Source organism: Callospermophilus lateralis, chromosome 1 (genome assembly GCF_048772815.1).
Source record: "Callospermophilus lateralis isolate mCalLat2 chromosome 1, mCalLat2.hap1, whole genome shotgun sequence".
NCBI classification, from domain to species: Eukaryota; Metazoa; Chordata; class Mammalia; order Rodentia; family Sciuridae; genus Callospermophilus; species Callospermophilus lateralis.
The window spans coordinates 80,096,575-80,110,061 of record NC_135305.1 but is presented as its reverse complement, the minus strand read 5'-3'; the positions used below and the strand labels follow the sequence as shown (position 1 = coordinate 80,110,061).

Below are 13,487 nucleotides of genomic sequence, written 5' to 3'. Positions count from 1 at the left end.
ATGACGTGAATGGGAAACACGATAAGAGTGTTCTTTCCCTCAAGGAGCTCACAATGAAGTAGAAATGAATCAAGTATCCTAATTATGAGAATGTCGGTGGTTTAATTTTCTACCCCTGTTTATGCACACAAATACCTATATCACATACCACAATCCATATTAAATCATGAAATGCAAGGTTATGAGATATGTAAGAAATAGTGTATATCTTGGAGTGACAGGAATATCTTGAGACATGGTATCCACTGAATTAGCATCGATTGAGTGATTGATCAATTGAATAAGAAAAGTCATTTGGTAGAGGAAAAATAACAATGCTACAGAAGGGGGTATGCTCTAGAAGCATATGTTTTTGTTATTGTTATAATGAGTTGTTTCCCCTCCCTTTCTTTCTCTCTCTCTTTCCTTTTCCTTGTTGCTATTTTACCCAAAGTTTTATGACTTCTTACTGAATTTTGTCTCTTTCCATTCCTCTCTGGTCTTGGTGTCCTGTGTGGGTGGGTGGGTCTGGCAAGCTGTGATTGGTTGTCCACACTTTTAATGACATTTTAGTTTGCTGTGGGTATGGATATGTTTTTCTCCAGTTCTGAAAAGTCTTAAATTTTCTGCCCAAATCCAGAAGGTAGATCAGCTCAATAATCTCAACATGTAACTCAGTAGTTACTTGGATCAGGTGATCTGTGGCTTTTAGGTGGAAATGTTATCAAATCCTTATATAACATGAAGCAGGATCAACATAGTTAATGAAACTATAATTCATACAATGCTACAAAAATATATCTATAGCTTTAAACCCAGTTTGTTTTCTCATTTCTAACCCCAAACTGTAATTAAAGATGAAGGTTTAGTATTAATTTATGTTTCTGTTGATAAGAGAATAAAATACATTTTTATTTTATTTGTTGAGATATAATCCACACCATATAAAATTCACTATTTTAAGGTGAATACAATGGTTTTTAGTATGTCCACAATGTTGCAACCAACACCAGCATCTAATTCAGGACATTCCCATCCCCCAAAGAAACTCAGTGCCTATTAGTGACTTCCAGTCACCGCCCCCACCAACTGCTCCAGTTTCTGGCAACAGCTAATCTAATTTTTTTTTTTTTTTTTGCTTATTTTGGAATTTCATAAAAATAAAGTGAATTTTTTTTTTTTAAATTTGTTTAGACACTGCCAGAAACATCTTTACCAAATTATGCCACAAATTTGAAAGACAAGAGTTCTTTAGTTTCATCACTCTATAAAGTCATCCAGGAGCCACAAAGTGAGGTAAGTACTCTTACGGTTTATTATGCTAGTACCATTCTGTTGATCGATTGCTGATTTTTTACTGTGAAGTATCTTTGTACTCTTGAAAACTCCAGGTAGCTACATACATTTTATTCATTTAGAAAATATCTGTGCCCATCATAAGCTGTCTGCTCTGCTGTTCAATAGAGAATCATAAGATCGATAACACATGATCTTTATCCTAACAAGGGAAAATGAGGAGGAAATAAGTAAATGTGTTTTCAAGGCAATGCTTAATTGGGTCTATGGGCACTATGGTTTGCTTGTTTGTCCCCTCCAAATCTAAATGCCACTATAACAAGTCTTAAGTGTTGTGACCTTGAAGGGGTGATTAGGCCATGAGGGCTCCATCCTTGTGGGTGGGACTGTTGCTGTTATAAAAGGGCCAATTGGGCACCCTCTTGCTCTTCTGCCTTCTGCTGTTGGATGATGCAGCAAGAAGCCCCTTAAACTTGGATTTCCTAGCCCAGAGAACTATGAGGGAATTAATTTCTATTTATTATAAATTATCCAGCCTATAATGTTCTGTTATAGCAGCAACACAAGATAGACTAAGAGTGTGGATAAGGACAGGTTTTCCAGGAGGCAAAGCAAATAACATTCCAAGAGAGGCCTGAGAATGTACAAGGTGTTATAAGGACAAGTAGTTTGGATAAACTGGAGCCTTTTTCCTTTCTCCTCTTTTTCTTTTTGTCAGGAAGCCAGTTTATTTGAAGATGATAATCTATACTACAGATTCTGATGTTTATAAATCCTACTACTCACAGGAAAAATAGAAAAGGATTGAAAATGGCATGAAAAATAAAAAGGCATGGCACTTGGTAAAAGACAAATAGGCTAATGTAATAGTTGACAAGAAGAGGGTCCAACTGGTAGAACTGAAGCTGAAAGGATAGCCATGGGGCTTAACCAGGATGAGCCTGGACTTCTATCTTAAGCAGTTTAGACTTCCCCGCCTCACTGGCGGGTAGATTGGAGAATGGGAAAAGTATAAGCAGGAAGACAGGGGGCTGTCTATAACAAACAATGGCTTAGCAGGGAGCTATTAAGAACCTGAACCTGGATAGGGCTGGGTGGTGGTGGAGAGAAGTAGGGTACAGGAGAGAGATCTGCACAATTTCTTTTGTTCTTAAGTTTGGCAAGTGAGGTGATAATCTCTAACACGACTAATCTCATTATTCAGTGGTAAAAAGACATAGGCTTGAGTCTAGTCTTAAGTGGATCCATGTATCCTTAGAGTGAAGCTACCCAACCCAGGATTTTTGTTATTTGAATAGTTAATCTCTTTTGGTGGTAGTGTAGAATAGCCCAACTTCTATTTATTATACTATAAAATACATTCATTATACATTTTAAATGCTACAGGGATTATATTGACAAGCCAACAAACTTTAACTGGAATAACAATTAACAATCACATTGGATTTATTTCCTCCTCTTCTCCAAAGCAGAGCTTCTTAATTTGTATAGAATGTATGGATAGCCTGCTTCTTATTTATTTATTTATTTATTTGATTTGTTAAAATGGGGTACCATTATGTTGCCCAGGTTGGTCATGAACTCCTGGACTCAAGTGATCCTCCTGGGGCTGGGGTTGTAGCTCAGTGGTGAAGTGCTTGTCTTGCACTTATGAGGCATTGGGTTCCATCCTCAGCATGACATAGAAAGAAATAAAGGTATTCTGTTCATCTACAACTAAAAAAAAAAAAAAAAAAGGTGATACTTCTGCCTCAGCCTCCCAAGAAGCTGGGATTATGAGTGCATGCTGCTGTACCCAGCTAACCTGTTTTCTTGAAAGGTTTGCCTTAAAAGCAAAACCATTTTTTGGAACTGTTTTTGTTTCCCATGTTTGTTTCAGAATTACTTGACCTAATAAAGTAAGTATAGCTATGTTTTTTTTTTAACAAATTAAATTTGCTTGTCAGGTACTATTTATTATTTTGGAAGGCTTAAAAATTATTCCTCTTTTGACATGTGTTTTAACCAGGCTACTTTGGAAAGAGTTCATAGGATAAATTTCTGATTGGGTATGTTAATTAGAGCATTTCTTTTATTAAGATAAATTTAGTGACTACAGCTCTAGTGATTCAGAGCAATATTTCTTAAATTATTGTAGTCTTTCACTACAATAATTTTTAAAAATGTTTCCAATTTGTCACAGACTAGTATTGTGCATAATGTGAGGCACAACTCACATCAGATGTGAGGCATCACACATATTTGGTTATCCCTAACTGACCTAAACTCTGGTAAGTCTGGTGATCACCACTTGGTTACTACAACAGTATAAAATTGCTTTAAGAGTGTTTAAATGTTTCCTCTCAATTTCTGTATTTTTGTTGTTGGGGACTGGTGACAGTTTGTGGATGGTCTAAGGGCCACACTTGGAGAAGCAGTGGTTTCAGAAGTTTTATAAATGTTTTGTCTTATGTTTTCATTCTGATTAATGTGGTGAGACAGTGTGTACTGTGTATTCTTAAAAGACAACTCAGCCTTTCAAGGCTTTTCCCCAGTCTTCTAAAATGTAACAGTGTGCTCTATTTTAACTTTGTTGCCTCCCTTTTGTTCTTTAGAATACTTTGTGTCTGAATTTGGAAATATTCCTGAAGAGTTCATATGACTGTCTCTTGGCATTTTTGAAATTTGGAACATTGATTTTTGTGTTAGTTGAAGTTTGGGAAATTTGGTATTTGTATTTTACTAATAGTATTTTTCTATTATTCAGTTTTATTCATTTAATCAATATTTATTGAATACATATGTCAGGAACCAGGTAGGAATATAGCAGAGAATAAAATAGACTATATTCTTCATCTTATATGTAGAACTTGTGTTCTACTAGGTGGAATAGATGTTAAACAAACACCTAAATGTATATTATAATAAATGCTATGACAAAGCAGAGAAGCTAAATAAAATGGAGTAGGGGACATATATATCAGGACTGAGGAGGTGATAGTCAACATTTGAATCAGTTAGAGAAAAAAAAGGGAGGGCAAGAGATTTCCAGGAGGGGAACAGTGGGCATGGGGCCCTAAGGTATGTGTGTTGTATTCAAGAAAAGTACAAAGAGACAGTTTGTATAGGCATACCTGCAGTTTGTTTGAATGGTGCTTTTTCATTAACTGTAATTTTAAGATAAATATGAAATTAGAGGATAACAAAGCTTAAGTCTTGTATGAAATCAACTGTTTTTGTTTGTCTTTTTTTTTTTCTTTTCTTTCTTTTTTTTTTAAAGAGCCACATAGAGTCTCCTATGTTCTAGGAGTAGGAAACCCAGAGTGAGGGAGGTCAGGTCCCATTGACTGCTGGTACCAGAACAGTGCCTTCACAACTTCTCTGTATCTTTTTCCTACTCATATTCATTAGTAATCATTCAATTAAAATTTTCTTCAAACTGTATTCTTTGTTTGCTTAGTTAAGAGCCTTTTCCTAGGTTAGTGATTGGGGGACATTTTTGTGTCGCATTTCTACCTTTAGAAATCTCTCTTAGGATACAGACTTCTAATTGATGAATGGATTGTTGTAGAAGTTCATTTGAGCTTAGTTTAGAACTTAGGAAGTATGTTAAAATGGAGAGAATAATAGTGATTGGGTTCTTGTTAGACTCATAAAAGCCCACCTAACTCATGAAAATATACTTGAGGTACAGTTCTTTCTTACTAGCACTTAAAACCCCAATTGCCATATATGGCAATTTTCCATGAAAAAATACATTAAAGAATTCAATCCAGACACTAAGAGCACAGCATGTTCTAATGCTCCATGGTTGCCTCAAATATATTCAAGTTAGGTGTGTCAAACACTGCCTGTATTTCCCACATTGTATTTTATTTTATTCTTTTATGACATATTAAAGGTGTGGTTGTAAAGGAGTCAAAAGACCTAACTCCTTTCTGGCCCTTGTAAGCTGTGTGATATTGTTCATGGTAGATAGCCTCTTTGTATCAATTTCATTATGTGGAAAGTGTAGATAATGCTATTCTACCTGTAGTGACGAGGAAATTGACCAGATTCATATGTGGGAAGTTGTTTGCAAGCTGTAAAATATTGAACAGATGTTGATTTTTATCTGTACTGGTTTCAAATAGGTAATTTCTTTTAATCTTTTTGCAACATAAATTCTACCTCCCTTTGAATCCACCTTCATTTTGTTCTGCTTGCATTAAGCAAAAACCCATTTAATTTGGGATTTGGAACTGTTTATAAAGCCTTTGAGTATGTTTTGATTAAAATTGATTTTATGTTCAAGTAGATTGTCTTGAATAAATTTTCCAATTTGCAAACACTTATTAGACTTACCAAGTTTTATGAAATGATTTAATCAAAGTTTGCCCAGGGATTTAGAAATGAGGGATATTATAAGATTATTTTGGCTGGTCTACAAAGAAAAATTTTAAAAACTCTTCCAAAAGCTAGACCTTCCTCTAAAAGTCTTTTTTCCTGGCACCTCTAATCCCATTCTTCCAATTTCCTACCCTGAAACCTTTTCTTGCCATCTATGGATGGAGTACTTTGCCTCCTGCCTTTAAATTTCCTATTATCTTCCATGGATAGAATGGATATCAGTTGTCCTCCAAAGACCGTTAGAGATTGGAAAAACTATTCTTTATGGAAGAATAAGTGTTAGAAGTTAGATAATTTTTCAGGAGAGACTTTATTGATATAGTCAGTGTTTATTAAACTTGTACAAATAATATTTGACTTTATATTATTTATATACTTGACTTATATGAAATAAAAATGTCTACTGTAAGTTGGTTTCTGCTCACTAAAATTATTGGTAATGGAAAATTTGTTTAGTAAATTGATTCAAATCTGTTCCTGTCAGTGAAATATAATTTATTGAAAAATACAATAAACTGATAGTTTCCTTGAAAAATGAGTACCTTTGTTAATATCTTTGCATATTTGATTATGATTTGTGTGTGATCATTGTTTAGGCTTTAAGACAACACTTACCTAAGTGGTTCTCTTATCTTGCCTTTTGGCTGTTTTTTAAAAAGAGCATGATAAAGATGCAGTCAATTCTACTAACTTGATAAAATTGGTAGCATGAGGGAAAAGAAAATGTTATAAATGACTATGAACTATGTCTAAAACAAAATTACAGCAATGTTTAGATTATCCAGGGACAATTAACCATGGTTGCAATAAGAATCTAGATTTAGGCACTCTGTAACTATTTAGCTTCTCTATACTTCAGTCATTGCTGTCACATGCTGCCTAATTATAAGCTCAGAGGTGATGTGTAACAGTAACTGCCCAGGATTTCCATTTCAATTTCTTCTACCCTATAACTATAACTATATATATATATAGTTATAGTTATATATATACATACATACACACACACACACACAAGTAATTTATTAAGAAGAAAGGCGTTAAGGAAGAAACTTCCTATAACTTAGCTATTATAAGACATTCAAAGACATGTTTTAAATAACAATATTACCTCAGAGTTACAGAATATGTCAAAGATAACATGTGTCCATAATACTTGCATTGCATTTTTGTCCTTCTACCAGAATTTAAAAGGTTTATTAATAGCTTAGCAGTGAATACTTTGCTTAAAAAGTTAAAACATTTGTATATTTCTGTAGTTATCGATCTGAGAAAACTTTTTATATTTTATATGATAGTGTCATTCAAACAGAGTTCAGTTCTTGAACTAACATTTCTTCTTTCTTCCAGTTGCTAGAACCTGTCTGCCACCAGCTCTTTGAATTCTATCGAAGTGGAGAGGAACAGTTGCTTCGATTTACACTGCAGTTTCTCCCAGAACTGATTTGGTGCTACCTTGCAGTCTCAGCCAGCAGAAATGTGCATAGCAGTGGATGTATTGAAGCTCTTCTTCTAGGGGTTTACAATTTGGTTTGTATTTAATGTATTAACAAATGCTTTTTTGGGAAAATCAAATACATAGTTTTGCAACTACTTTTTGTTTTAATAAAGCTGGTACTATTTTTATGTATTCTCCCCAAAATAACTTTTTATGGAAATTGAGAACTCTACAGTCACACATATAATTATTTAAATATACCTTTATGAATTGTTTGAAAGCTGAAAAGCATATGATTTCAAAATTTTATAGTGGTATCTGCAAGATATTAATATTATATAAAATTTTAAATAAAAACAATTCAAACTTTTATAGGCTGCTTCTCAAAAAATTTAGAAAAGATTTAGTCTAATATTCACCAGTCATAGTTCTATAAAATCTGTGCTATCTCCAGAGTTTACATCTTTGTTTTACATGTATTTTGCATTATTAGTAGTTTGTGTGTTAATTATGATGATAAACTTAATGGCTTGTACTTTTTGTATGGAAAGGAATTTTAAGATTCTTTTCTTGACAAATTTTATGTTTAAATCATTAATTTAGAAGCTGTAGCTTGTTGCATGAAAAAGATCAATGATTATTAAGATAGTATATCGATATCTCAGTTATCCTAGAAAGTATGTATTACCTTTATTTTAGAATTTTTTTTTCCAGGGCTGGGAATTAAACCCAAGGCTTTATACATGTGAGGCAAACATTCACTGAGCTATACCCCAGCCCTATTTTTTACTTTAAATGTAGAAGAATGTACTTTAAATGACTGTTATTTATGAATAATTGATAATGGATTGTCATTGTCTAAGAGTTTGAAGAATCTAAAATTTTCTACTCAGTTTTTTAAAAATAGTTTAGCCTAACAATATAAATTTAGTTTTAAGATTTGTGTGTATAAAAGCAAATATTTTAAGGCATTTTTCTTTCATTTTTGTAGGAAATAGTTGACAAACAGGGACATAGCAAAGTATTGAGTTTTACGATTCCATCTTTATCCAAACCATCTGTATATCATGAAGTAAGTGACATTTTATCAAAGTAAGCTTATTGGGTTCTAAACTTTGATATGGTCAGAAACTAGATTATAATTTCATATGCAAAAATATTGATAAATTTTAATGTCTAAAAAATTATAAAGCACCAAAGTGTTACTATTTCCAAGATGAAATGGAAAATCAAAATCATTAAGCATTGATCTAAAATCAGATACTCAGCGACCTATTGAAAGTATTATTTTTGAAATACTTGCTATTTTTTATAGGTAAGACTAGTCTAAAATTTTTTGTACATGGTAATTGTATATTTTCATGGTAGAATATTTGGAATTTATGCTATTTTTTACTTGTCATTTGTGATTTGGTTTTTAATTTTTATTAAGTCTTTGAGCAGAAAATTTGATAGGCAGTTTGAATGAATATTGTTAAGATTTATGTTTCTAGTAGCCATTCTTGGTAAGGTATATATTCTGAACATCACATTTTCAACAGAATAGCTGTTTTCTCCTTTGTTTAAATGTCTTTTCTTTAGCCTTCCAGTATTGGGTCCATGGCTCTGACCGAGAGTGCACTCTCCCAACATGGTTTATCAAAAGTCGTGTACAGTGGACCTCATCCTCAAAGGGAGATGCTGACAGCACAGAATAGGTATGCAGTGGAGCCAAAACTTCTTATCCTACCACAATAATTTTTCAAAAAATGATTTCAGTAAATTTTTGAATACTGTTTAATGAAGTTATATGTAGTAACTTATTTGAATATTGAGTCATTTTGTAGAAGAGAAAAACATCTAGATTTGTCATTGCACCCTGCTTCAAATGTCATCTGGAACATTGAGTTTTTAAAATGTTGTGTATGGCTGTTATCTCTTGGAAAGTCCTTTTTCCTTTTAGCTCTTATTGTTACTGATATGCTTATGTTGTATAAATCTGTTCTCTAACATAATAGCTCACCTAAGGTGCCCTCTTCCCTGTTATGGTTGACTTTTTAGAATTCTAAAGATGTGTTAGCATTCCTTTGTCTCCTCCTTAGGTTTGAAGTGTTGACATTCCTTTTGCTGTGTTACAACGCTGCCTTAACCTATATGCCCAGTGTTTCTCTTCAATCACTGTGTCAAATTTGTTCAAGGTAAATTGAAATTTAAATGTTTTAATATTGGAATATCTTAATCTAGGATTATTAGTTTGTTACATACCTCAGTTATTTTTGTGTTTATGTAACTGTTTGTTTAAATTTTTAAGTAAGGACCTATGGAGCTCAGTCTACAGAACACATAGAAAGCTCCCTCTAAGTGATAGCCACAAAAAGCAAAATGAGACTGTCAAGCTAGAGCACATTTAAATAAAATATTTAATCAAAAAGGGATTATGCTGCATGTCTGAAAGGGTAGAATGCCTGAGACCTTACCATTTTTGGATTGTGGTTGGGCTTTTTGTTGTGTTGTTTGCTATTATTTATTTATGTTTACCACCCTTTAATTTGGTACCAAGAAATAAGTAGGAGATGCATGTTTTTAAGTTTTTTCTTTCAAAGAAAAATTGAGTGAAAATGTGGGTTAAATAAATATTTTTGGGTATATTATGCAAACATTAAAAACTCCTTCCCTTATCAACAAGTATTTAATAGTATTCAAATATTTAATAACATATATAATATGATGGCAGCCATATATACTATAAGGTATATTATTATTTTTGTACCTGTGGAATATGACAAGGACATTAACAATGGTTGTCTCTCATTTGTGGAATTATGATTTATTTGAAGGTTTGGAAAGTCTTTTTTCCTTTTCCTTTTTATTGTTCCTGATAAGCTTATATAACATAAGTCTGTTCTATAACATAATAGCTCCCCATAGCTGCCCTCTATTATCTCCTCTGTAATTTTTCCATGATTCTCTACTTCTCTGTGATGAACATGTTACCTTTAAATAAAAAAAAAATAAAAATGAAACAAAAAAGAGAAATTATTGCTTTTGATAGCCCAAATAAACTTAAGGAAGTTGTAGAAAACAATTTGTTTTTGGGGAAATTATTGAGAACATAAAACTTAGCCAGAGGGAGAGTCTATTGAGCAATACTTAGAAATAAAATCAATTAAAATAAAATAAACAAAAAAAGCAGAACTTGGTCATGCAAGATCAGCTGAGGAAGGAGTTAAAAAGACAAGGGGCTTGTTAGAGAAGTGAAAAGAGTCTTTCAGATAATTTCTGAATTACAGCAAACTTGAAAGATAATGCCAGTGCCATCTCTTTCACTTATGGAACCTTTCTGATATATTCCTTGCTTTAAACCTTCTAAAGGCAGAGGTGCCTGGCTTGAGTTCCACAGATCTACAAACATTTCAAAGAGGTGGAGCATGTAGGTTATCTACGTAGTGTTACCAACTTTTTATTTTGCTAAGTTTTTGTAAGTATCTAACATCAACATTATTTATGATTTATCAAAAGGGAGACTTGTGTGTGTGTGTGTGTGTGTGTGTGTGCACACACACACACTGACGATGAAACCTAGGGCCTTGAGCTATATCTCTAGCCCCAAGGGAGACTATTTTTAAAATCAAAAAGGGAAAAAATTGGAAGGGAAGAACAACAATTCATAAATGAAAAGTGGGTTAAGTTTAGCTTTCCTTGTTTCTGATTTCACTGTGGTCCAGTGAATACTTTGTTATGTACTAAAATGTGTATAAGGACCAACACTTCAGAAATACTAGTTTAAGTAGAAACTTGATATAGCAGTTTTTGCTTGTAGAATTTGAAACACACTACACCAGCCAGGTCTTGATCTGAAACTTTGAAGCAATGTGTTAGATGATAGGACCCAAGAATATGTTATGTGCACACACGTATGTATATGTGTGTGTGTGTGTGTGTGTGTGTGTGTGAACATGTGTTTGTTTACGTGTAATATGTAAATTTGAAGCTCCATAGATGTTCAAATGCTGCCCTAATAAGAACCATTGTTGATGTTTCCCCAAAATCACTGATGGAAAAGTTAGGAAAGAATATGTTTGGCTTGTTTTGTCCTCTGTAACTCTAATGCACTGCCTTCTAATAGAATTACTTTTACATTATAGGTAGACAATTGATAATTATGGGTAGACAATTGACAGTTTTACTTAATCAGGGAACTGAGTAACACTTCAATGAAGAATGCAAGCAAAAGTCTGTTTTGAAAGCAGAGAAACATAGATTGGCCTATGTTTCTCTAGCTGTAGGATTTTGGCCAAGGAAGATTTTAGTAGGAATGTATTAGATGAATTTATACCCCAAGAGAAATTATTTCTGTGTTCACCAGCTGTAAAGGAAATGTGAGTACTTCAAAAGATTTAAATTACACTAACTCTTAAGCCATTATTTAAGAGGAACTCCATCAAACTGTCATTCCTATTTTTTTTTTAGTTGTTTAGGTTTTTAATTTCTATTTTAGGTTCCCTATTATTCTATTCTCAATGGTGACATCCAGTTATTCATTAACTCCTGGCTCCCTTAATCAATTATGATACATTCTAATTTAGAAACTTTGTAGGTTTTGAAGATGAATCAGAAATAATTAGAAACACTTGTATTTAGTCAAACTAAGCCTGATTCATATCTATGGAAAGAAAGTTGTTGACAAAACTTCAGTAAGTTATGAATGATGACAGTAGTTATGAGCTTCATGATGCTGCTGGGGATGGTATAGGGTTTCCCAGAGGTTAAAGTGATCCCTTGGTTGTGGGGCAAATCTAGTCCTTTGGCCATGTGATGGTTGTTTTAGATTCCTTGTTGAAAGAATCTAAGGCTGATTTTTCCATTGCTTGTTATTTTATTTGGAAACCTTTTTCTAACCTATCTAAATCTTGTCCATCCTTCCTAGTCCAATCAAAATAACTTTTCCTCCAACTATTTGATCATAGTTTTAGTGTGTGGCTTTCACTTATGGGAAGTAATAGAAGATGCAGTCTTTATTAATCTCCTAATTTGGGAGAACAAAAGGCCGGGGGAGGGGGGAAGCACTCATTACTAATTAGGCAATTCCTCCATTTTCTCTTTTCTCCCTAAATTATCCTTCTTGTGCTTTCCTAGGCTTCTGTTCTTCTCCCTACGTCTTAAAAAGCAGAACAGAAAGGAAAGCAGCTTTGATATTGGTTAATATCACTTCATATTCCGTATCTTTTCTCCAGATGGCTATGAAGTGCAACTGGACCAAATTTTAAATATTTTTTCAAACTAAAAATTAGAAAACAATTGCTTCCTTTTTAAGGCAGACTTCTCCACTGGTTTGGTGATCTGGAGATCTGATCATAGTAGCTGGCCTTTCTTTTCCACTTTAGGTTCTGGTATATTCATGAATACATGAGCTTCCTAAATAACCTCATTGGAATGGGGCTTCTGATTGCCTTAGAACTTATGATGCAGAAGTTTATTAACAGCAATCTCAAAAGTTTACTTTACCCTAAGAATGAGACAAGTGTCTCTCAATGGAGAATGAGAGTCTCAGCCAGGTTTTCCTCACTTACAAATTGATTCTCAGATCTTCTCCCACAAATGTATTGGCACAATACTTACCAAAAGGGATTTTATTTTAACGTAGTTTAAGAATTTGGCAGACATCTATAACCACAGAGTAAACTGAACACAGAATAGAGATGATACCACTTAGTTACCCTTTGTCAAGGTTGGACTTTTGGGTTTTGGATTTTATAGGAAAATCAGAGGACTTCAGGGAAAAGCCCTGGTGAACTGAAACATCAGTATTTCTGTATCAGTTTTAGTTTTGTTTTGCATTTTATTTAAATACAGTGAAGGGTATATGAAAAATGAATATCTTTGGATAGAGAGATCAGATAATGCAAGAGTGATTCAGAGAATTCTCAAGTACTAAAAGAAATGGAGAAAAGAGATCCTGCTATTAAGTTAAGATACAGCTAGATTTCCGGTCTCAGCTCAATGTTGCTTCCTTGGAAAGTCCTTCCAGGACCATCTTTTCTAAAGTACTACTTTTCCCACTCTACAGTAATATTAACAAAAAAAAAAAAAAAAAAACAACTTCTCTGGGCATAGTGGAGCATGCCTATAATCTTAGCTACTTGGGAGGCCAGCCTCAGCAACTTAGTGAGACTCTGTCTCAAAATAAAAAAAAAAAAATAAAAAGGACTAGGGATGTAGCTCAGTGGTACAACACTTGCTTAGTATGCATGAGGACCTGGGTTCAATACTCAGCACCATAAAGAAAAGAAAAAAAAGAGAAGAAAGAGAAAATATATCTGATCATGTTACTTCCTTGCTTAAAACAAACACCTTTATTTGCTTCCCATTTTCTATGTAATAAAACCTTACTCATTATAAAACACCTCAGGATCTGACCTTGCTAGCT

General features: G+C 33.5%; 1 protein-coding gene across 2 annotated transcripts in view; it reads left to right on the top strand.

Annotated features, from left to right (window-relative positions):
- Positions 1-13,487, top strand: part of Hycc1 (hyccin PI4KA lipid kinase complex subunit 1) — a 72,517-nt gene that overhangs the window by 33,754 nt on the left and 25,276 nt on the right. For both annotated transcript variants that reach the window (XM_076835307.2, XM_076835318.1), the window contains exons 3-7: positions 1,174-1,275; positions 6,994-7,173; positions 8,073-8,153; positions 8,663-8,778; positions 9,163-9,258. In XM_076835307.2, the coding sequence (XP_076691422.1) occupies positions 1,174-1,275; positions 6,994-7,173; positions 8,073-8,153; positions 8,663-8,778; positions 9,163-9,258 (575 nt within the window). The remainder of the gene's footprint in view (positions 1-1,173; positions 1,276-6,993; positions 7,174-8,072; positions 8,154-8,662; positions 8,779-9,162; positions 9,259-13,487) is intronic.